Below are 24,323 nucleotides of genomic sequence, written 5' to 3'. Positions count from 1 at the left end.
AGGCCTTTTTTCGGTTGTAGTCGATTCCCGGTGGCCACAGTGACCAAATCCGGTTTTCCAGGTCGGTTTCGGAAAGGGGACGTTCTAAGCTTTCATTTGTGACCAAAAGAACCGGAATCGGTCAAAAACTGGATTTTTGGCGATTTTTTAAAGTTTGGGGTCGAAAAGGACCCCAATACCTTATGTGTGATTTTTTTTTAATACCAAGGGAAGGTTAAGAGCAAAGCTTTTCCTTGACAGCTTATTCAAGGGGAGTTCGGACATTATCTTAAAAAAATTTGAGAAAAATATCAGGAGTTTCGGATGTAAAAAATCGGCAAGTTTTCACTACTATTATAGCAATCTTATTAACAATCAACAATTTCTATAAAATATGCCTTTAGACATGCAAGCAAAACACAAAATATCAAATGTTGGTTTGTTTAAAACTTAAACCTAGTTAAACCCAATAATAATCTTTGATTTGTGGAGATGACACACCGTTTTGAACAGTTATTAAATAAATTCGCAAATTCCATTCGGGAAACTCACACACACAAAATATTGCCAGGGACAGGTTCATCTACTTGCCCTACGAACGCCTCTAATCTACCGTGCATATTACAGCGCATGGCGATCCACTTAGTGATCCAGAATGCGCATATTACCGGATACGATCTTGTTCTCCAGAATGGCTCCCGCTGGAATATCGATCCGATCACCATGGTTGGCAATGATGATGACCGTTCCACGCAACGACACTCCACGGCCGAACGTGACATCTCCCGAAACGGTCAAATGGTCCAGCTCGATCAGGTCGGGAATATTCGCGAAGCGTCCCAGGAACTCCTTGACCTTGCTGAAGTGATTGTCTCCCAGCTTGACCAGGGGCGTCGTGGGGAACATGCGCTGCGGTGACATAACGAGCGAGCCGTACTTGAGGCTGTACAGGTTGGACATGACCAGCAGCAGATCGGACGTTTTCTTGACCGGCAAGAAGCGTGACCGCGGAACGTTGATTCCGATTCCATCGTCGAAGCACTTCATCGCCGCACCGACGGCCGTCTCCAGCTGAATCACGCGCATACCATTGTCCAGCGTTTTGTTGTTGACGATGATCTCCATGTTCATTGTGCGCGCATTCAGAACACGTTCGATCGACTCCAAGCGGGCCCAAATATTGTTGGTGTTGAAGAACTTGAACGTCTTCACCGACTTGAAGTCATCGACGTGCTCTTTCGGGACCTGAGCGATTTCCAGCAGTCGCAGCTTGTGCTCGTACTGGATCAAGGTACCACCCTTAACGTCAGCCCGGGTCTTGTCGGTCACCTCCATCACGAACTCGATCGGTTTGTCACCCTGGCGGTCGCTGCCGAGCAATCGGTTCAAAATGTTGATGTCGACCGTCGCGCCCAAGTTATCAATGTTGGACAGGAAGCAATAGTCGCGGCCTTCATCGATGAACTTCTTCAGCAGACCCGAGTTCTGGAACGACTGGTAGAAATCACCGTGACCGGGAGGGTACCATCTGAAAAATAGACCAACCATTGTATTACCAAATCTTCCCAGAAGACACTCTCCAACAAACAACTCACGCCTCAATGTCAGCTTCGATGTTGAAATCCTTCGCCACCGGCAGCAGCGAGTCTCGGCTGATGCGCGGGTAGCAGCTCTGGTTAAAGGTATAAATCTGGACCTGGAATCCCTTGTACTTGCGGATGACCTTCTCGGTGTCCTCGTCGGTGTTGAACGAGTTCATCAGCACGAGCGGCACGTTGGCGCTGTACTTTTTGTTCAGGTGCTCAATCTGCTGCACGGTCAAATCCAGAAATGTAAGGTCGTTACGCACCGGAATGACGGACTTTGGCCCGTGGCAACCCATCGACGTTCCGAGACCACCGTTCAGCTTGACCACGACCAGTTTGTCCAGCATGGCACGAATCTCCGACTCCTGGGGCGTCTTCAGGCTGGAGTAATCCTTGACGGCATCCTGGGGCAACTTCTCGATCTTGTCCCACTCGACCGACGGGCCGTCCTCCTGCAGGAAGCGGTGGAACAGGGCCTCGAAGCCGCACATTTCCTTCTGGACGGTCGCCTTCTTGTCATCGTCCGCCGAGTGCAGCAGATTGTCCAAATCTTTGCGCAAACGGATCAACGCATCGCGCTTGGTGGCCTCGTGGAACTCCTTCGTGTCGGACGGGACACGCTGGTGGCCGCGAACCTGAGTGGGTGAAACAGGCAAAAAAGAAAATAAGTTGAGTGCATCTTGTAGTCACTTCGCCACTAAGACAAAAGTCGAGATTTTCTACGATTTTGGCATAACGTGAAAAGAATCAAGATTTTCTTTAAAAAAGTATATTAACACCTAAACTCCAAATATATCTAGTAGTTGAAAGTTAGGTTTAGTTTTGGGTAACTCTTTAATTTTTTTTAAATATTTTAATCATTAGACTTAATTTGAAAATTAAAAAGGTTTATTATCATATAAACTGATTAATTCGATAATACGTCACATTTTTAGTACATTCTATCACTTGTTTCAATGATCAATAATTTATATTTTTCCATCGATTCTCAACCTTTATCTAGGCTGTTATCCAAGCAGGCCGGTACTTCCGTTGTGCATCGCTACTTTATTCTAAAATTTCCTTGGGAACGCCATTCAGTCGGACCTTTTTAAACGTGATCTTGTGTTCATCTCATCCCCAGCGAGAGCGATATGCTTTCAATGACAAAAACTTAACAAATTATTTTAATTATGACCCAATCACGTGTGCCTACTTATCAATGCGCACTTTATTCAATGCATCGCTCCATGTGACCTTTGCTCAAATCAACCCCGACTGACTATCATTGCATGAATATATTTTATTTTATTTTTCCTTCGCTCAGATTGCAATCTCTCACTGATCTCTAAACTATAAGCGGACACTACTGTGTGTTTGTCAACACTCTTATAATACTTTGAAAATAACAATATTATTAGGCTTTGTTGGTCGCAAAACATAAAAAATACTAACGTGGACATCACCGTTGCCAAAGTGATTAAACGTCTTAAAGTGCCTCTCATTAACGTCCGTTAATCTGCAGCTCGCCTTCGATTCCAGAACGACACACGAGTTCTGGAAGCCAAACATGGTCGCGGGATCACTTCTTCGATTGCTTCATTCACTTTCCTTACTTATAGAGCGCCACCCAAAACAAAAAGAAGCACGAAATCACTCAACTGCAGTTATTATTGCTTTTGCAGATTGCTTAATTGCTTAATTATTTAAATTATACTTCCAGGCCCAGCCTGAACGGAGAGGCCACATAAACGTGGTCCATTAAAGCAATGAAAGCAGATTCACGAGAGCGCGCGCGCGACCTTATGGAAGTGCGCAAAAAATAATAAGTCGTTAGCAGCAGCAAAAACAACAACAGCAAAAGCAAGAAGCCCACGCGTATGATAACAGCAGCAACAACGAAAAAAAACGAACCACGCGCTTATTTGAACTCGACGAAATCACGAATCGTACTGATGTAATGCTCTCGACGGTGCATATGTTTTATAGAAACTCTTCAATGCTGTGTTTGAAGTTTGAAGCGAGAAAAAAAAACGAGTGGATATTTCTAGAGCTGGAGTGCAGCTGGAGTGAACTCATCTTCGCTCTCTTGTGAAGATTTGCTAATTATTGTTCTAACGAAAATTGAAGTTTTATTTTTGTTCTTCAAAAAAAGGAGAGTGAAAGAAGAATTAAATTACTCCATCTGCTTAGCACAGTAGAACAACGACAAATATTTATAAATCCCTTTAAGGCTTTGAAAGGCATCATTCCCGATCGGCCATTTGGCGGCCATGTTTGTTTTAGAAAAACATTCAAATCTTGATTCAGAGTGTTTCAATCAAAAAATGGTTTTCTTTGTGTTGTTTGTAGAAGCATTTTACATGTAGTGATTATTTTTTCATTTCAATTTACTATTTCTGGACCCTGAATTCAGAACCATCATCGATAGTCATTGCCCCAAAAGTGAAAGACCACCTTAAGGCAATAATTCATTTTCATTCTAATTATTTATTGTTTGTTCAACATGTTGTGATATTTAAGCTAGTTTTTGGAAATTCTTTTACGTGAATTCGATTGACATCAGGACAAGTTAAATGAAATCGTTCTGAATTTTCAAACATCAAGAAATCTATTGAGCTCGCCAAAATTAAAAAAAAAAGTTATCTTATAATGTCACAATCTGAGCATTTATCAAGCCATTAAAAAACGCAGCGCGGTAAAAACAAAAAAAACAGATAAAAAAATATAAATAAATAAATAAAAATTTAAATTTTATTTACCGATCTACTGAACGCCATTTTGTGCAGCTCACAATGCCATTTTTTGTCTGTCACAATGCCAGAATTTTGAATTACTGAAATAGCCTTTTCATTATCAAATAGTTTAAACTGGGGGGTGAAAAGAGAAACGCGTAACGTGATTTTCGAATGATCCCACTTTGTTTACATCGAGAAAGTAGGAGAGTGGTTCAAGCACAAGCGTGACTTTTTTTCTTGCACTTAAATAATTTGTTTTGAAACCTGTTGTGCATATTTTTTTCAAGTATTTGATACAGTAGGAAGTGCTTCGCCCGAGGTTTCGCCAGTTTCTGCACATTACACAAATTGCGGTCGGGTAAGAGAGACTTCTTTTCGGGAGAAAAAGAAATACGCAGGGTTGCGAATGAGCGAGCACTCACGGAAAGCGTGCTCGCTCCAGCTGGAGCGTGAGTTGTTATCAGGTAGCTCGTGCTCGCTCACGCTTACCGGAGCGTTTTGCGCTCACGTGAGCTGGTGAGCCAAAGTAGGTAGTTGTTTTTCCCTGTTGAAGCATCTATCTGCCTGTTTGAAACGAAGTTTCTAGAACAATCTCAGCACAGGCAGCAAAAACAAACAAGAAAAGTAAGCAATAAAATGGATTTAGTCGGCGAACCGAAATATACGTTCTATTTAAATTCAGAATTAGCCAAGGGGCAGAATGATTCACTCTTGAGTGTGCTAACAAAGAGTAAACTCATTCTTAATGTAAAAAATCATTGACGTGAAGAGATGCACTGATGTTTATTTTAAGTTTTTAGAATCCGGAGTTTTGACTCAAGGCGGTTTTAAAAACACCAAAAAAATAAAATTTGTTTTATTGGACATTAAAAAAAAACAGCAGTAAGATTTATAAAAGTTATAATCATCCCTCATATTCGGAACATTTAAGAGAATGTCCATATTCAAAAAATCATTTATTGAATCTGTAATTGAATATTTTCAGAGGCTTGGTAGCGGAAGTGTTAGATATAATTTACTTGACGGAAGAGGAGCCACCCTTTATGTGCTAAAACATAACAATGACAATTTATATTATTTCATTCAAATAAGTTATTTCAAACACTAGCAATTTGGAGGTTTTTTTGTAAAAAGAGAACTGTTTCAACAACTTTAACCTATTTTCAAGAATGAGAAAGAGAAAGATTAACTTTATAAAAATGATCAGCCGTTTCCAAGCACTGAACGATTTATTAAATGGAATGACTTTTGTTTAATGGTTGCTCATTCTGATCCGCACGTTGGAATGGTAGCCGACAAACTGATTAGGTACATAAAACAGTTTAATTTTATATTTTAATCAACCAAGCATATAACATTGAATTGAACTTACCCCAGCATAAATCTTCTTGAATTATTTCATTGTTTTGTAAGTTTTTCTAAGGTTTACAGTCCTTTTTGTTCACGCGCTCATACCCTTCCCTTGTTTCCACTGACATGCTGCGCCTTAAGTACAAAATCTAACCAGGATTGAAAAACAAAAACCTGTCTCAAAAAGTTAAACGATTCGCGATACTTCCAAAGTGAGCGCTCCGTGAGCGAAAAATGAGCGCGAGCGCGAGCGTGGGGCAAACGCGAGCTGAAAAAATCGGAGCAAACGTGAGCGCGGGCAAACGTGAGCTAGCTCACGCAGCACTCCTCCTCACGAATGAGCGAGAAGTGAGCGCTCACGAGCGCGTGAGGAACGCAACACTATCATACGTAAAAAGTGGGTGGAGTTTTGCGAAGACGGTTCGAACCAAAATATAAGCGAGAGCCTTTCGGATGTTCCGAGCACATTTCAAGAAAAAATCAAATGTCTGGAAAAATAACGTTTTGTACAACAAACCATAGCCAGCCAGAGTATGATTTTTGCATCCATTAAACCCCTCGGTCATTTTGGTTTGTTTTGGTTTTTTGACGTTTGTCTACTTTTTAACTGGGCTACGGCCCAGTTATCGAGCGTCCAATTAAAAAGCAGCCCAGTTAAACAACGCCCAGTTACCGAACAACTACTGTAAAAGCACTAGTCATTAAATGTAAAAAAGATATATACCTATCGTAAGATTTAAAAGAAGATTTTTTTACGTTGAAACTAGATTTTGTCTCTTAAACAAATTGATTTTTTTTTGTCTTCAGTAAAGAGCATTTAAAGGACGTGCAGATGAACCATTTGAATCATTTTTGAAATTGATAATTCGTAAAAAGAACGAGAATCAATCGAAAAACGGCTTCGATTGCTAATGGCGCTTAGGACCTATTGAAAACTAACCCCAGAAATTGTGCTTGTTTTTTAATGTGTTTCTATTTTATATGGGGATATCGTTTCAGTTAGCCCAGAGCCCAAAGTCATCCGAATTTCATCACATTTTTGGAAAATGGAACACTCCAGAGCAAAAATACTTCAGATGACTTTTGAATTATTAGGCCATTACAAATTTTATTTCAAGTCCCTGGGGCAAAAAAATACTGCCAAATGTTAAAATTTTCGTACAAATTACAATTTAAAATTAATCAAACCGGGCACGTTAGGACATTTTGAAGTTTTTTATGTTTTGGAGCACAGGTTGGAAAAACACATAACTTTTAGAAAAAAAAGGTTTCTGTTTAAAAAAAAAATGGATATTGTGCAAATTTTTGACAGTAGACTAAAGGAGGTATTAGACTATGACAAACAAACTCGCATTTTTTCGTGTTTGACAATTATTTACTGTTATAATGTACAAATCTTTTTTCATGCTTTTTGCATTAAATGTTAGAAGAAAAAAAACGAAGTTGACTTCGTAGCTGTCGGCTACCGTTGCTAGTAACAACCACTAGTTTCATCCTTTTTATCTACAAGGACTTCGCCGCCCTGGGCTCCTAAGTGTATGAAAGTATGGCACGGAGCGACGGCACCGAATACCCATATTTACACTAAGAATTTTAGAAAAAATGTTAAAAATGTTAAAATGTTAGAAGTTGTGCTTTTTATTATAACATTATGTTTACTGCCCTTTTGAGGAAGTTGGGCTTGAAATATGCAATTAGTTTTTTTTTAGATTTTTTTTTTGCAACTTGAAGGCAGAAATGATGATATTTGTATTTTTCTATTGTTTCAAAATATGCCTTATTTCTGGAGTGAACATGCTGCAGTAAAACAAATTACAATGGTTCCAATTTAGTTTTTAAATTAAGATGTTCCAATGAAATATTTCTAAAAATGGGCTTTGAAGCGAAACCCCACCTGATCAAATGCTTACTTTTGTAATTTAGTTTGACTTACACACGAAAGGGGTTATAACACTTTAGAGATTTACATTAAACTCTTCTACTTCCCTATTTACAACCGGTGCTCATCGACTGACACTCTGCGGCTGTTTGGACATTCTTATCTATTCTACCACTAATTCCGTGTCATCAAAACACTCTGCACTAATCTGCCGTGTGACTTTGGTTTAACCTTTCCGCCTTGGATGGCTTTTGCACATAAGTTTGAAATTTTTACTTTAACAAGTTAATTTCACCAGAACTTACTTTCAACAGTATGTCGATCGCCCCCGTCATCTTATCGGAATCAGTGTATTTTTTGGCTTTTCAACGTTCTGTTCCTTCCAACACACAGATGTTATCTCAGAACACGCGTTCGGCTAGTTTCGGGCTGCCGGTTATAGGTAACTCGGAAAATGTAAACACTCTTGTCACACGTTGTTGCACCTGAGCCAACCTTACTGGCAAAATCGCGCGCGCGTCCGAGAGAAAGAGAGATAATTCGCGGTGACGATCCGAACCCGAACACGATGGCCGTTGCGCCTCAGTCCAAGGCAAAAACTGGAATGAAGCTAATGATGAGCGCCGGGGTGCCCCGTTGGAACCGCCGTGTATTGATAATGGGCTGGCCGGGATGGGGCAAAAAGTAAACAATTTCGGTTCGGTTTTGTGTGTGCCTGTGTAGTGTGCAGCATGTAATCATTGTTCTGTGTCAAATCTTGCTTATTGGTAATGACACGACACTAGTGTACTAGCAGCTGTACTAGGCTAGCTGAGTACGTGTGTATTGCACTGTACGGACGGACTTAAGTTCTAAGTACGAGCGAGCATCCAAACCGAAACAACTGATAAGTGGGCTAGGCGCTTATCAATACTAGAGCAAGTATTTTTGGTTCTTTTCTCAGTTTTTTTCCAACTCAGAATGAGTTGGATGATGCTTGTTAACTTTACTTTAACTTGTGTAAAGTCATGTCCATAAATAATTTTTAAAGGAAAAAATCTCACAAGAGGAAAATTTATTATCTATATTTTAAATATTTGAAAATTCAAGCATAAAAAAGATAAGGCACATGTCTTATTTCTGGGACTGAAATAAGCAATACAGATTATACTGTCCACCATGGAAAAAACGGCTAATATCCCATTCTAATGGAAAATTGCCTTGTTCGGTGACGAACACTAAAACATACAATTAGCAGATTTGAGCAATTCTCCACCAAAACCGGAAATGGATTTTATTTGTATTTTTTTATTTGGCTCAAACGCTCAAACTTTGTGGGGACCAAAGAAGCCTTTTTATGTCATTGGATCACGCATACAAGTCTCCATACAATTTTGGCTGCTGTCCATACAAAAATGGTACGTAAATGTTCAGACAGCTGTAACTTTTGAGTGAATTTTCTGATCAATTTGATGTCTTGGGCAAAGTTGTAGGTATTGTTGAGGACTATTAAGAAACAAATAGGTACACGGAAAAAAGTTGCTGATTTTTTAATCAACTTTTTTTTCACAAAAACTCAATTTCCCAAAATACATATTTTTAGATTTTCGAGATTTTTTTATATGTTTTAGGGTACAAAAACCCGCAACTTTTGAGCCATAGAGAAACATGGTCAAAAAATCTGCCGCCGAGTTATAATTTTTTGAAAAAATTGTGATTTGTGGAAAAAATCAAAATTTCATGCAAAAACAAATTTTACGTATTTTTTTTAATGTAAAATTGAATTTCCAATCGAAATTGATTTGATTTAGGGCTCTGTTTTCAAGATATAGCTACCGAAAGTTTGATTTTAGCGAAATATTTGCAGTTTCTCGATTTTAAAAAATAGTGACCATGAGTGACAACTCCTAAAAATATTTTTTTTAAAGGTTCAGAAAATTTGCTATAAAATTGTCTAAGAGACATTGAAGATTGGACCTCTGGATGCTGAGATACAGAGGCTTAAAGAAATAGAAACAGGAAAGTTTTCTAAGTCTCACCCAAACAGCCCATATTGTTCTAATGTCGATATCTCAGCAAATAATGGTCAGATTTTCTAATCTAATCTAATCTAATCAGACCCTATAGCGCAGCCAATCTTTCGAAGGGATCCTGGAGAGTGCCTTAGGTTAGATGACGCCTAGCACTCTTCTTGTCATTTATTAACATTTATAGTGCGCCATTGCATAGAAATGCATTGAAACATCACAAGCGTTAAAGCGGCCAGGCCTACTGCGTAAAGCCGTATCGCAGAGACATGATTCGTTTGAAGTGGGTTGAGTTTGAGCACAGATTGTTCGAACAACAACACAATTCTGAATCAACAGGGGAGGAAGAAGCGTGGGGACACACCACCATACGCTCCGAGATTTGGTTGTATTCGTTGGGAGCACCATGCTAAGAAGGTTTGGTACCGTCAGTGGGGGTGACATTGGGTCTGGGGGGTGAGATTGGGTCAAAGTATTTTTTTACGGATTTTAAAATTTCTCAGGTACTTCTCAATGAAACTAAATTCTGTTAAAAGGGTTGTGCAAGGGACATCTTAAGATGACTTTTCTGAAAAAGTCTCGTTCCTAGAACAAATCCAGTCATTTTAGCAGCTGTCTAAAGTTATGGTACGTTTTTGGCCAAAAATAACCTCTCGAAAAATCAACTTTTTAAATTTTTTGTTGGAATTGATCAAAAAGTACCCAAATGTTTGAAAATCTCTACTTCAAATATTTTAAGCATGTCAATACGATTCCCTCGAACAAGAAACACTGTTGGATTACTTGTTTTTACTATATCTTTGTATTTGAGCATCATTTTAGTTTCATTTGACCCAATGTCACCCCCTCAAAGGGGTGAGATTGGGTCAATTTTCAAACGATTGCCATTTAAGGTAGAGTCCATCAAATTACACCATATTTTGGGAAAATGTTAGTAAACTATCTAAGAACAAATCTACGTTGAAAGATTTTCGATGTTATTTAAATTGTTTTTGTTATTAAGAAATTACGAGAGGTGTATCGTTTTTTGACCCATAGTCACCCCCACTGACGGTACTCCGGGACCCTCTGGGATGGGACATTGTATTTCCACGAATGCCCTGGACACTATTTGCCGTGGTTATAGCGCCACAACTCGCTCTCTGTAACAGTATTCCTAATTCCAGTTCACTCTCACCAAGTCGTCATGGCCCAGTGGTTAGCATTTTTGCCTACTAATCCAAAGGACGGAGGATCGAACCCCGCCTCGAGCGACTTTGATTTTTCGTTCATATTCATCATTTCAAATTTTATGTGTTCTTAACTTTCTCGTTGGTAGCAGATGGGAATCGAACCCAGAACCATTCGCTTACAAAGCGAACACCGTAACCAGTCAGCCACGGCTGCTCCCATCAGCAACTAATGGTCAGATTTTCTATAATAAAACATGAAACACTCGTGAAATTTTGCGATCCTTTAGAAAAAAATATTTTGATCAAGATCAAAAATTTTTAAATCAAGACTAGCATTTTAAAAGGACCAAACATTGAATATTACGCCCATTTAAAATGCTAGTCTTGATTTATTTATTTTTCAAAATATTTTTTTCGAAAAGGTCGGAAAATTTCACGAATGTTTCATGTTTTAAAATTGAAAATTGGACCATTAGTTGCTGAGATATCGACATTAGAAAATGGTGGGCTGTTTGGGTGAGACTTAGAAAACTTAAAATTTCTTGTTTCTATTTCTTTAAGCCTCTGTATCTCAGCATCCAGAGGTCCAATCTTCAATGTCTCTTAGACAATTTTATAGCAAATTTTCTGAACTCTTCAAAAAAAAAATATTTTTAGAAATGGTTACTCATGGTCACTATTTTTAAAAATCGAAAAACTGCAAATATTTCGCTAAAATCGAACTTTTGGTGGCTATATCTTGAAAACAGAGCATTTTATCATAAAATCTGTAAAGTTCTTTTCGATTGGAAATTCATTTTATAAGAACCCACGGGACAATTATGCGTTTTTCTCAGTTGCACTTTTTTGATCATGGGACAATTATGCGTAGAACGGCAGTAAATAGCTAAATAGAAAGTGAGCTAGCAAGTTTCTATTAAAAGTTTTACAACATAAGTTGTTTAAATAGTAAAAATCAGCAAATTGGATGGAGTTAGGAGCGAGTGCTTAACCTGCTAAACATATGAGAATTTCCACTTTTTTTAAATAAAAAGTCGTAACAGTCGTAATTTAGTTATCCACTCACCCTAAAAAAAGAGTTCAGGCATTGGCGAAATTTTGGGCAATTTTTACAGTCTATAGTTTAGCATAAAGATAACGTTTTTTTTTTTAAAAACAGAGCATCTTTCAGAACCGGTGTCGGTGCCTTAATGACAAAGGAAACGCGCTGTAGGAGAGGTGAGGATAAGACGGCCAAGCTCTTGTTTTACTACTCAACTTGATAAAAGTTACCCAAATAGCGATTGTCCACGCTCCATTTTTTTTTCTGTTTGAGTATTAAGCCACTTAATCCTGATTACGAGAACTATTGTAGCGTGTTACCCATTTTTACTGTTATTAAGCATTTCCAGATCTATAACACAGTCCCTATTGAAAAGGAAAGTGCTGTTCCATCCAGATGCGATTAGAGGACGCCACATGGCAATCAGCCACCACGTGGCCGGAAAATAACTTCAAATGCGGCTTCAAAATTACATTTAGAGTTTTTAAGGTGTTTTTGACCAAATATCTGGCTGAATAAAGTGTTCTAGGAATAACAAAACTACTTTAAAAGCAAAAATTGATGATATCCTCCTGCCACGAGGTGGCTGATTGCCATGTGGCGTCCTCTAATCGAGGCAGCCTTCTTAGTGTGCTTTTATTTTTCCCTATACATTTTGCTGGGACCATGAGAATTTCTGCGACGCCTGAATGAATCCGGTTCAAGGCAAGACCAGGAGCCTCGGATCGTCTTGCACCCTTAGGAAAAATTGTTCCCCAGACCATCCCCTAGGACCCCATGGTATGTAAAAGTCGTCATTTGTTAACGGCTGACTTGTACAGAGCAATTTACCTAAATGCTCCAGTTTTACGGGTTAATTCCCATTTAAACTTGTTCCTGCTCAAGGCAAGCCAGTTTTCAACCAAATGGGCTGAAATTATGGCCTGAGCCTCGGTTTTGAGTACTCTTTCGGGCAATCTTATATAATTTTTGATTTGAGCAACTTTAATTTTTTTGACCCGGGCTAGTGGACATACCGTACCAAACGCTCCGAATCAGTTGTGGTTGGATGTGTAAGTGTAAATTTGGCAAATAATGGGGTTCGTGGAAATGGAGAAATGGGGATTGGGAAAATGGAAGATGGAAAAGGGATAGGAATGATATTTCATTTAATCCATAGAATATAATTTATATTGGTATGGTATGGAAAAAAAAACTTTGCAAAAATCATGGAAAGATCTCACCAAAACCTGGATATCTTCAATAAGCAGCTTCAATCTTCATTTTCCTGCAACCGGAATTGGACACAGCCTGACGTCACCTCCTCTGAGAAGAACCCATGACATTCCGCTTATGAGGCGAAACCCGTAACCATTCGGTCACAGAAGGTTGGCTCCATACAAAAAAAAAGTTTTTTATTTTACATGAACAATTCTAGAGTTTTTTTAAAGGTCCTTTAAGCTATTGTGTTTCATATGTTTATAGGACCTAATCAAAAAAAATTCTAGAATCGTCCACGAAGGGGGGTTGTGTCTTCCCAAAAGTGTCCACGTGGTTTGTGGACGGTCCCTAAAAGTATCTGATACGAATATTAAGTTTCTATGATTTTTTTTATATTTAATAGTTCTCTAAATTGCAGAACATATTGGCCATCAGGTTGACTGCCAATGAGATGCTTCTCCGTTATTGAAAGATCAGCTGAAGTTAAACAATAAATCAAAAATGACAAGTGGGAGCCAACAATCGTCCACTATTTAACATCTGAAGATCCCGACATCGTTAGTCAATACCGGCGCCCTCCCAAGAAGCCTGCAGTTCAACAAAAGGGAGAAATTTTGGTCCGATAAATGAAGTTGCAGACTCATCAAGCGCATAGTTTTCGCTATATACCTGTTGACACCACTTGAGACCGTTGAATCCACAGCATCTCCTTCAAGCATTACGGGATTTTTTTTTTGTTTGGGTGATAAGGTATTGGCTTTTCGATGCCTCCCGAGCTAAGATGCTATGGAAAGGACTTTGATAACAGACCCGTCAGCGAGCCTTCCGAGCAACGATGCTAAATCACACAAAATCACTCCCACACATCTATTTCAATATCTAATAATCTAATAAGTATTTCGATCAAATTACTTTTCACCGTGAAAATTTAACACCTTATTGTGGCAAATGGGCAGTATTCATGATTGCTGAGAGTCGCAGGACTCTCGCCCTTTGCTATTAGTAAGTATCCAGCAAAGCAAAGTGTATAGCATGCATTTGATACTGTCAACTCCCATTCGGCTGTGTTCTCGTCGCTGTCATGTTGTAAACTGGAGCCGAGGGAGGTCCTGTTGTGAATTCTAGTTGGAGGTGATCCGAAGATCATTGAAGAAGGTAGAATTCGCCATCACCCAAGACACGAAGGCACGAAGGATAGACCATGTCTTGGGGGGTGAAAGGATGATAGGATTTAGTGATAATACCACAATTTAATATTGGTCTTTCTCTCTTATTTCAGACAAAATGTCTGGTCCGAATCCAAGCTGTTGCAGAAATCTTCCACTATACAAAATGGGGTCTTCCTTCTATCATTTCCTGTATTTTGAAAAAGGTGATGCGCCGAATGTGGACATATAGTTTATCACACTTACTCCATATGGTGTGAACGTGAAATGCTGTATGTTTGCAATTGGTGCATTGGCTATTTTCAAAACAAGCTAGATTTTTCCTATTATTTTAAGATAAAATTTAGTAAAATCTACCTATCTATTTTTTGTTATTGCTATAACTTGTCCCTTACTTCACAAACTTTAAGTACTCTTTTCTTCAATCTTGGAATCGCAATACATTATTGTAGAAATGTAACTACTGAAAAAATTGGTAAGAAATTTGGGCATAACTGTTATTAATATGATTAAAGGTACGTTCAATATGTTTTATTATATATGTTAACTATTCAAGTTGTTTGTCTTGTCCCATATGTCACAACTTCAGTTGTTTTCTCGAAAACTTCTCGTTACAAGTTAGTAGTTCTGTCTAGTTGCAAAATAAGGTTTCTTTATTCTTTCTTTCTGTGTTAGTATGTTATTCAATGTTCGATTTTATTTTACATTGTACTTATCCCATTTTTTCTCTTTTTCTCTTTCATGTACCTTGCGAGCATACGATGACCGAAAAAGTCATTGTATAAGCCAACACACGTGTATTTTTCACAAAGCCGCGAAACAGAACAAGTATTTTTATAAGTGCGTGAATAACAATCGGTCGTTGAAGCTCAAAAAATGTGAGAACAATATCGCGTCGTGGTTAAGTGATAATAAGGCGAAGAAAGTAGACGACGATTCCGCATGAAGAATATAGCGGAAATTAGGTGTTAATTGCACAATGGATGAAGGTTTGAAGTTGACACTGTCAAAAGGGAATGGTAAGATGCAATAGTAATATTGCTAGGTTTGATAGTGTCAAAAGGTAAGATCAAGGAACAAGGATTATATGAACCTATATTGTCATAATTATTGTATTCACTGGAAATTCTATCCACTTTCTACCCCCAATGTGTCCTGCACTGGGGGTGCCTGGGGTAACTTCGAGTTGACCTGGGCCGCCCGAGGAATTATGTCGTAGGTGGTTCGTGTACTTCTCACTCACCTCTCCTCGCGGCAAGGTTTTCCGTAGGTCTACACTCGTACATGCAACATGGGACAGCATGAATCTTCAGCTGAAGCCGGACGAATGTATTCCGAAATTACAGAATTACAGAATTACAGAAAATTTAACACCTTATTCGAAAAATGTATGCACAATTTACACGACGCCGTACATTCCGATCAATGATAATATAGGAAGGACTTTTAAAATAAAATAAAAAACAATTAATTAAGATTGCAAAAGCACAAAAAACCTTAATTAGGTACTCAACAAAAATTACGCTCAAGACACGAATAATTCTGTAAGGCAAGCGCGTGGCCTCACCGCCCGCAATCGACTGAAGCAGGAAACACTCTGTTATTTTGGAACACAACGAAAAAACTCAACCGGCGGCGTGCCTTCCGATCAACGATGATAAAGTAAGGACTAATGTTATCATAGCTAGCCAGACAAAAGAGGCAAGAAACACAATCGATCCTGTCAAGCAACCGCGTTGCGCCACCGCCCGCCATCGACACACACACAAATTACGACAAAAAAGTGACACAATAGGCACACACAAAAAAATCACGACATCGCGCACCCGTTGCCAATTATGCACTCAAAATACCAAGTTTTATTATTTTTATGAAGAAGTAGTCCAACTGTGATCTGTACAAGGTTGGAGGGGAAAATAGCGATGTATTTTGATTTTAGGTCAGTTTTATCTTAGGCTGTCCGTCTTACCCCAAATCAAAAGTCAACAAAAGACGACGACTAAAATTTTTTAATGCGTAGAACATTTTTAGTAGAGATTAAGTACAGAGCGTGAAATTCATCATGAGATGGCAAATTCATGTCATAGTGACGGCAGCATAATGAGTTAAAATTTTATTTTGCCTACATCACACAACGCTATCATAATAACTTTTATCAACGTCGTTCGATAGAGATAAGTATCATGAAGTTGCAATTTTTGCATTCAGTTGAGATTACAAACGTGTTGCAGTCGAACTATAAAACGTCGTTTTTGATCGGATTTGTTGCATTGTAAACGATTTCTAAAAGCATCTGGCTTTAAAAAAATGTTTTATTTTAAATGGTCTATTGATGATCTCAATTCTACAGCGTTTGCTACGAGTATTCTTCAATTAATCATTATATAATTCGATCTATTCAAACGCAATAAAATTACCCCTTTGCATGCCGCAGTCAATTTTGTGCTTCCATACAAATTAGGCAGCAAAGGCGCCACTAACAAACCGGCAATGACCTTCACTCGGGCTTCAGAACACAAAACAACATCCCATCCACTCGAAAGAGTTCTCTCTCGCGTTCGGCGCAAACGAGATCAACACATTTCAAGGGCGGTAAAGGTCATCCCGCAATAATGTCTCCTGCTCTGTACTAAGGCCACGCGATTTGTCTTTCTTTTTTCCTCCTGCCGAGCGTCATTTAGTTCCGTGTATAAATCTCTTTATTACTATTACTTTCTTATCAGCTAGAGAACGGGCTTATCACTTTAAAGCTAAAGCCACACCACTTACCTTCTTTTCACTGGTCTCGTTCGGAACGCCCAACATTTTGCTTTCTTCTCTGGTCGTCTGCGGCAGCACTTCCTGGCGGCGTGTCGGCACGAAGCTCACTGAGCCAACTGTCGAATTTCGGGTGACGACGAGACCTGCACGGTTCGGTCGGGCCAAGCGGCGGGAGATATCAAATTACCTACTCTCGCGACTCAGACTTTGATTGGGGATAGATTTACTGCTGCCCTAAGAGCTACTGTTTTTGTTATACTTTCTCACTTGAATACAACGTTAAACTTATACAATACTGATCAGTTACTAGTTTTATTGTTTGTACAACGCGCGATATTACTATTTTATTCGCAAATCTATTCTAATTTCACTATTTTGCACGCACAAAAACCACGACCTTTTTTACCTTTTTGCTCTCGCGATTCGCGATGCCGCAACGTAAACACCACACGTCAAAACAACTCAAACACATGTTTTATCGTTTTGCTCGTTTTGATGTCTTGTGTTGTGCGTGCGTGTATCATGTGACCATGTGACATCACCCTTTCAGTCCCAATCTGCAGATGGGCCTTGAAATGTTGCGCAAAATACAGAGCGGATTATTTAATTCGAATGGAACTGCATTCGAATTAGCGAATCCGAAGTTTGCTAGAGATCGGGTTTAGATATTTCTGATGTTTAGTCGTAAAAAAAATATAATGATAATGACACAACAATTTATTTTGGGATTGCCTCAAAAGGCCGAAACTCAAAAGGCAGAATCTCAGAAGGCCGAAATTCAAAAGGCCGAATTTTGTCTTTTGCTCAGAAGGCAAAACGTCTCAAAAGGCCGAATGTCTCGAAATGCAGAATGATTATGGAATTCAGAATTTTGTTCATATTTTCACGATTTTCATTGATCATGATGTTCAAAGATACAGTAAACTAATGAACTGGGTTCTTTTTTTTTTAATTTAAGCGAAATAAGTACATAATGAGTACATTCTGTTTATCTTTACCGATCATATTGTTACAATGCATACAAATGAGTAGATTAGAATGAATTAAAGCATTTCAAAAGTGTTTCTATCTTGTTGTTGATTGAATTATGGTGACGATAACCGAAATTTGATCATTGTCACCAAGTACATAAATGAATTCAAATAAATACAATTTTTTTTGCGGCAAATAAATAGAATGTTTGAATATTTAGTTAGCAGCAATGCTAGAAAGTTATGCCTTTTTTTTCGAAACCAATGTTTATTAAAGGCCTGCCCAACGTCCGGCCCGCGGGCCGGATCCGGCCCGTGAAGCCATTTCATCCGGCCCGCGACGGCTTTTTAAAATATTTCTATGACCGGCCCTTAAGGCTGTTCATAAAGTATTAAATAAATAAAAATTTTGTCTGAATTAAAAAAATAAGCTTGAGATCAAATTTTGACATACTATAAGAACATTCTTCATGTTTGAATTTAATTCTTATAATTTTTATATTGATATTTTTTAACTGAAAAATTGTGCAGGAAAACAAAATTATCCATTTCGTAAAATTGTGAAATTTATGAAAAAACTTGGATTGTTGTCTTAAAATTTACAAAAAGAGAATAAATGTTATTTCTTTCAGTTTTGACTGTGTAAATTTCAATTTGTAGTTTTTTTTCTAATTTCTTTTTTTTTATAAATAAGTAAGCAAAACTAATGTATTTTTCCAGAACAACTTTTTAGTGAAAATAAGCTTAAAAATCAAATTATTCATATTGAAAATAGATCGCTGGAAATATTTTTAAATATTGAAAAATGTAACAAAAACTTAAAAAAGTTGCAACGATCATTGAAATATGAATGTTTTTTTTTATAAAAAAAATATCAAGGTATTTAATTGCAATCGTCAAAAACAATATCCATCCAGGTTTTTAAGCGAAGATGGCGTTCGAATGGTGAACATTCGAAATGTCAAAATCACGCAGTGGTACCAATATTCCGAAAAAAGTGTTCCATGGCATGACAGCCACATTTGTTTTCTAATGTTGGTGCTACTGCGCGTTTTGACAATTCGGATGTTCACCATTCGAACGCCATCTTCGCTTAAAAACCTGGATACAATTTTAAACAAGCAAAAATTTAAATAAGTCAAATAAGCACATTTTTGAATAATATATTTGTTTTTCATTTTTAAAATCAAGGTATCATATTTGCAACACTAGTTCTTTTATGTATTTGCTTTAAAAGACCCCAATCATAAGAAAATTGAAAAATGTGTTTACTTTTTCAACTTTTATCAAATATTAATTCCGGCCCGCCACTGCTTCAGAAAAATCAGATCTGGCCCGCAGGGCCAAAAGGTTGGGCACCCCTGGTTTATTACATAAAACTATGGTTTAAAAAAAATTATAAAAGCAAACCGCGCCCAAAAAGGCGGAAACGCATTACAAACGAAGTTTGGAATGCGTTTCCGCCTTTTTGGGCGCGGTTTGCCTTATGAGATTCGGCCTTTTGAGCATTCGGCCTTTTGGGATTCGGCCTTATGAGAATTCTGCCTTTCGAGTAATTTGGCCTTTTGAATTTCGGCCTTACGGGATTCGGCCTTTTGAGATTCTGCCTTTCGTAGGAGACCCACAATTTTGGTAATAAGCTTTTATTTTACAAGAACCTGATTTATTGAAAGTTAAAATACCAAATCAAATGTGGGCTTACAATGCACAACATTCGAGTTTTTCAATGTGTTTTTTTGGTGAAAAAAATCATTACAAATTAAAACACAATTTTATTGGACTATCAAAAGATTCAGTATATTTTTCCAATACATAGAAAACAATGCCTTCATTTGACAAAAACAATGTGTTCAACACTAGTGAACCATCTCCATACAAAATAAATAAGCTGATATTGGATAGATTTAAAGGTGCTGAAAATGCGTTGCAAAACATTTGGTGGAAAAAATGTTCTCATACTACTATCAACAAAACCTTCCATAAATATGCGATGAAAACTAAATAACAAACAATTGAGGAAAACAAAATGCGAAGAAAAAAAAAACAAACATAGCCGGTAAATCAGAAACAATCCAAGCAATTCTATCACTTCAATCGAATCGTTCATTGGTCGAGTGTTAACTGAGACGTCGCTGCGAATGTAAATTGATCTTAATCTTGCGACCACTGAAAATACAAAACAATTAAGTTAAAATCAAATGCCCCATAACTCTTGATGAAGAACTTACCTTCAACACGGGCTGACCGCCACCCATCCGCGCCGCCTCCTGTTCGCGACGTTCCGTCTCCTGGGCTCGCTGCTGCATCCGGCGTACCTTTTCCGGATCTTTTATGCCACGGTTTTCGCTCTGCTGCTGACGCCGCTCGGCGGCCTCCAGCTGCTGCTGCCGGCGCATTTCCTGTTGAGTAATATAATAAGATTGTGTCAAATTTAGGGCTAGTACGCAGCTATAAGGCTAGTATGCAGATCGGAAGGAAAGGGGTCAAGAAACAGCTTTACGAACAGCAGAACAAAGGAGAGGGAGCGATTTCTTGGGGCTTTTCTTCACCCTCTCTGACTTGCTTGCGCTGCCGCTGCTGCCCCTTTGATTTTTTTCTTGACCGGGTCCTTCTGAAGTGCGTATACCGCTATAGCGAACTTACGAACAGCTATAGCGGTAGCGGTATACGCACTTCGGAAGGAACCGGTCAAGAATAAAATCACCTGTATTTTGTTCTGCTGTTCGTAAAGTTGTATCTTGACCGCTTGTCTGTATAAGGCTAGTATGCAGATCGGAAGGAAAGGGGTCAAGAAACAGCTTTACGAACAGCAGAACAAAGGAGAGGGAGCGATTTCTTGGGGCTTTTCTTCACCCTCTCTGACTTGCTTGCGCTGCCGCTGCTGCCCCTTTGATTTTTTTCTTGACCGGGTCCTTCTGAAGTGCGTATACCGCTATAGCGAACTTACGAACAGCTATAGCGGTAGCGGTATACGCACTTCGGAAGGAACCGGTCAAGAATAAAATCAAAGGGGCAGCAGCGGCAGCGCAAGCAAGTCAGAGAGGGTGAAGAAAAGCCCCAAGAAATCGCTCCCTCTCCTTTGTTCTGCTGTTCGTAAAGCTGTTTCTTGACCCCTTTCCTTCCGATCTGCATACTAGCCTTATACAGACAAGCGGTCAAGATACAACTTTACGAACAGCAGAACAAAATACAGGGAGCGATTTATTGAGGCTTTTTCACCCCTTCTGACTTACTTTCGCTGTGCGTAGCCTGCTTTAAGCGGTATACGCACTTCGGAAGGAAACGGCCATGAAATATTTGAAATGGGCAGCAGCGAAAGCAAGCCAGATTGGGTAGAGCCCCAAGAAATCGTTCCCTCTCCTTTGTTCTGCTGTTCGTAAAGCCATTTCTTGACCCCTTTCTTGGGAGGTGCGTATTGGCCCTTAAAGTGCAAAAAGCTGAGTACGGAGCTCAGAAGAAACGAGGACAAGAAAAGTAGCGCAGTTTGTAATTGTATTTTTTTTTTTGGTAACGTTAACTGTTACTGTTAATGAGCAGGCGTAGCTAGGGTTTGTTCAAATATAACGTCCAGAGATTTTCGGGATTTCAGACCCCCCCCCTCCCCCTGTCACGCACTTTTCCTATACCTTTAACATGGGCTGTCACAAACCCCAGACCCCCCCCCCCCCTTCCTATTCATGGACGTAATTTTTGAACGAACCCCTAGAAGGTTACGCTGTTCGCTTTGTAAGTGCATGATCATGGGTTCGATTCTGATCTGCAACCAGCCTTCCATCGGATGGGGAAGGATAACGTCGGTACCGGCCTTCGTTGTTGTTAAACCGTTAAGTCATTCCAGTTGTAGGAGTCGTCTCTCTGGTATAATTATGTACAAATAACACACCAAACCAAGCCTGCTCCGGTGGAGTCGCTGGACGGCGGTTGGACTCACATTCCAAAGGTCGTCAAGGAAGTTTTAGACTACACTCCACCAACGGTGGTTGGTCACTTTTTCGTTTGACATTTTTTTAGTTTGTACCCCATTGGTTGGTCAAAGTCAAACTAAAAAGTGATGAACTGTCACTTTTTACACGGCGCTCACGCACACTATCAAAACAAACGTTTGTTAGTGTGTGTGAACTCCGTGTAAAAGGGGTGTCAAACTAAAACGTGACCCCGTTCGTTTGACAACAGTTGGTGTCAAACCATCGGGGTTTGAGTGTATGACAAACAAACTCGCAAACTAACTTTTTGACAGTTCGACAGTTTGCCTGCATTTGTTTGCACAAACGTCATCCAGCATACATTTGCCTTTGTTTGCGAGTTTGGCAAACTATCAAACAAAAAAATTGCGAGTTTGTTTGCCATAGTCTAATTGCACCTTCAGTTCGAATCCTTGAGTCAATGATTCCTTGAAGTAAAAGAGGTTTTGGTGCTCTCCCCATTCAAGCTTCAATATAGACCAAAAGGCCTGTGGATCGACATGACAGTTCCTTTATAGGGAAATTTATAAATGATAATCCTTAAATTTCTAGAACTGCGTCGTCCGTTGTCTGTGGCCAAATGTTTCACGCAGTTCTTTTTTCAGAGTGTACGAACAATGTTTTGTTGCACTGAGTCAGATGAACCATGTTGCACCAGCTCTTGCAACATGTTAGCTTTTGCGTGGTTTCTTCGCAATCATCGGTCGGCGATCGTTTTATTTTACGTACCGCGCTCGGCTGCAGCAGCTCCTCGGTGGATCCTTTGAAGCACGACGAGCACATCCCCATCGCGAGCAAAAACTAATTATTTTCTACGTTGGAACCAAATTAAATCAAACTTTTCGCGGAGCACTTGTACGATTGCACCTGCCCTCGGATCGTGTTGCAGCGCCTTTGTTTTGACACTTGCCACTTGTTGCAAACGATAAGTTTTGTTTTTGAGATTGACGCGGCTCCCCCCAAATCCAACCCTGGGTCGAACGATCTGTCATCACCGCGTTTGACAGGACAGCAGCAGCAGAACGACCATCTTTCTCCTCTCGGGCAGGAAATAAGTGCGTGTGTTGAGGGAAAATTTTCTGGTTTATATTTTCCACCCTAAAATCTTCGAGATGCTTTCGAGGGCAGCACTCCTGACCGGTAAGTATCCGGAACGTGCCGGTGGGCCGGCGGGAAGAGCTGGGTTTAAGGGGAAATGAGTGGTTGTTGGCGCCGTCGCTGGAATCGGACGGACGGGTTTATGTAATCATTTTTTTTGCAAATGTCAGTCATTTTGGGATGTGAAATTCTTGCTGAAATTTGAATTTTTATAAAAATGTTATTGGTGAGTTTATTACAAATGTTATCAGTTTGGGACTATCAAAATTATAATGTATTATGAATTTGTGGAAATATAGTTCCAAAGTTCCTCGTACTAATCCACATAACCTCTCCTTCCAGCCGCCAAGAGACCCGCTGCGGTCGTTCTGGCCCGTGGCTCGGCCTCGGCCACCGATGCCAACCGCCCGGTGCGCGCTGACCAGCCCGGCAAGGTCCGCCTCGGATTCATCCCGGAGGAGTGGTTCACCTTCTTTTACCCCAAGACCGGTGTCACCGGTCCGTACGTGTTCGGCGCCGGTATGCTGACCTACCTGTGCTCCAAGGAAATCTACGTCATGGAGCACGAGTACTACAACGGTCTGTCGCTGGCCATCATGGTCATCTACGCCGTCAAGAAGTTCGGACCGGCCGTTGCTGCCTACTGCGACAAGGAAATCGATGTACAGCCAACAACCAAAACCTTAAACTCTTTAAATCTTGCTAACTTGTCTCAACTTCCCCATTGTGCAGAGAATCGAGGGCGAGTGGAAGCAGGGCCGTGAGGACAACATTGCCCAGCTGAACCAGGCCATCGAGGACGAGAAGAAGGAGCAGTGGCGCGCCGAAGGCCAGACGCTGCTGATGCAGGCCAAGAAGGAGAACGTCGCCCTGCAGCTGGAGGCCGCGTACCGCGAACGGGCCATGACCGCGTACCGTGAGGTCAAGAAGCGTCTGGACTACCAGGTCGAGCGCCAGAACGTGGACCGTCGCATCTCCCAGAAGCACATGGTCGACTGGATCGTGAGCAACGTCGTCAAATCGATCACCCCCGACCAGGAGAAGGAAACGCTGAACAAATGCATTGCCGATCTGGGTGCCATCGCTGCCAGATCCAAGTAAATGTGTGAACGGCGGCGTTGAAACGGGAGGCGGGACGTGGTGCGAACGCGTAGTGAGTATCCGATTCCTGCGAGCCATTTTCCGAGGAATGTAAACATCTTATTGGGTAAAACGAAAATTAATAAACCGAAAGCGTTGTCTTGTTAGTGCGACAAACCACTGAGGGTAGATCTATGAGATGACTCGCCCAAATAATGTTGCTACCTACATGAATTTGTAGGCCTTTCTCAAATTTGTATTGTCTTCTTATTTTATACTGGAGATTTTTCAAACTCACTCAACATAACTCTTTTTTTTTTGCTTTTTGGGGTTTTCGAGTACTTCATCCCAGTCA

At 39.9% G+C, this 24,323-nt stretch overlaps 3 protein-coding genes across 5 annotated transcripts; 1 reads left to right on the top strand and 2 right to left on the bottom strand.

Annotated features, from left to right (window-relative positions):
- Positions 1 to 321: 321 nt before the first annotated feature.
- On the bottom strand, positions 322 to 17,164 carry LOC120419331 (UTP--glucose-1-phosphate uridylyltransferase). Of its 3 annotated transcripts, none has more exons than XM_039582001.2 (3): positions 16,867 to 17,164; positions 1,575 to 2,200; positions 322 to 1,507 (listed from the first exon to the last, which is right to left on the bottom strand). In XM_039582001.2, the coding sequence occupies exons 1-3, from the start codon at positions 16,900 to 16,902 to the stop codon at positions 622 to 624; spliced, it is 1,548 nt and encodes a 515-aa protein (XP_039437935.1). In that variant the 5' UTR covers positions 16,903 to 17,164; the 3' UTR covers positions 322 to 621. The 3 variants fall into 3 exon arrangements, with proteins under 3 accessions (XP_039437935.1, XP_039437936.1, XP_039437934.1); XM_039582002.2 differs by lacking the exon at positions 16,867 to 17,164 and adding an exon at positions 7,817 to 8,112; XM_039582000.1 differs by lacking the exon at positions 16,867 to 17,164 and adding an exon at positions 3,000 to 3,131.
- Positions 17,165 to 19,598: 2,434 nt separating this feature from the next.
- LOC120419333 (uncharacterized) lies at positions 19,599 to 22,708 on the bottom strand. The gene is made up of 3 exons (XM_039582004.2): positions 22,520 to 22,708; positions 20,057 to 20,227; positions 19,599 to 19,994 (listed from the first exon to the last, which is right to left on the bottom strand). Exons 1-3 carry the CDS (start codon positions 22,577 to 22,579, stop codon positions 19,980 to 19,982), a joined length of 246 nt encoding a protein of 81 aa, XP_039437938.1. The 5' UTR covers positions 22,580 to 22,708; the 3' UTR covers positions 19,599 to 19,979.
- A 60-nt stretch (positions 22,709 to 22,768) lies between these two features.
- Positions 22,769 to 24,145, top strand: LOC120419332 (ATP synthase subunit b, mitochondrial). Its single transcript, XM_039582003.1, has 3 exons — positions 22,769 to 22,930; positions 23,231 to 23,550; positions 23,621 to 24,145. The coding sequence occupies exons 1-3, from the start codon at positions 22,903 to 22,905 to the stop codon at positions 23,987 to 23,989; spliced, it is 717 nt and encodes a 238-aa protein (XP_039437937.1). The 5' UTR covers positions 22,769 to 22,902; the 3' UTR covers positions 23,990 to 24,145.
- The last annotated feature ends 178 nt before the right edge of the window (positions 24,146 to 24,323 follow it).

The sequence above is a fragment of the Culex pipiens genome, chromosome 3 (assembly GCF_016801865.2).
Source record: "Culex pipiens pallens isolate TS chromosome 3, TS_CPP_V2, whole genome shotgun sequence".
Classification (NCBI taxonomy): domain Eukaryota; kingdom Metazoa; phylum Arthropoda; class Insecta; order Diptera; family Culicidae; genus Culex; species Culex pipiens.
This window is presented reverse-complemented; position numbering and strand designations above follow the sequence as displayed.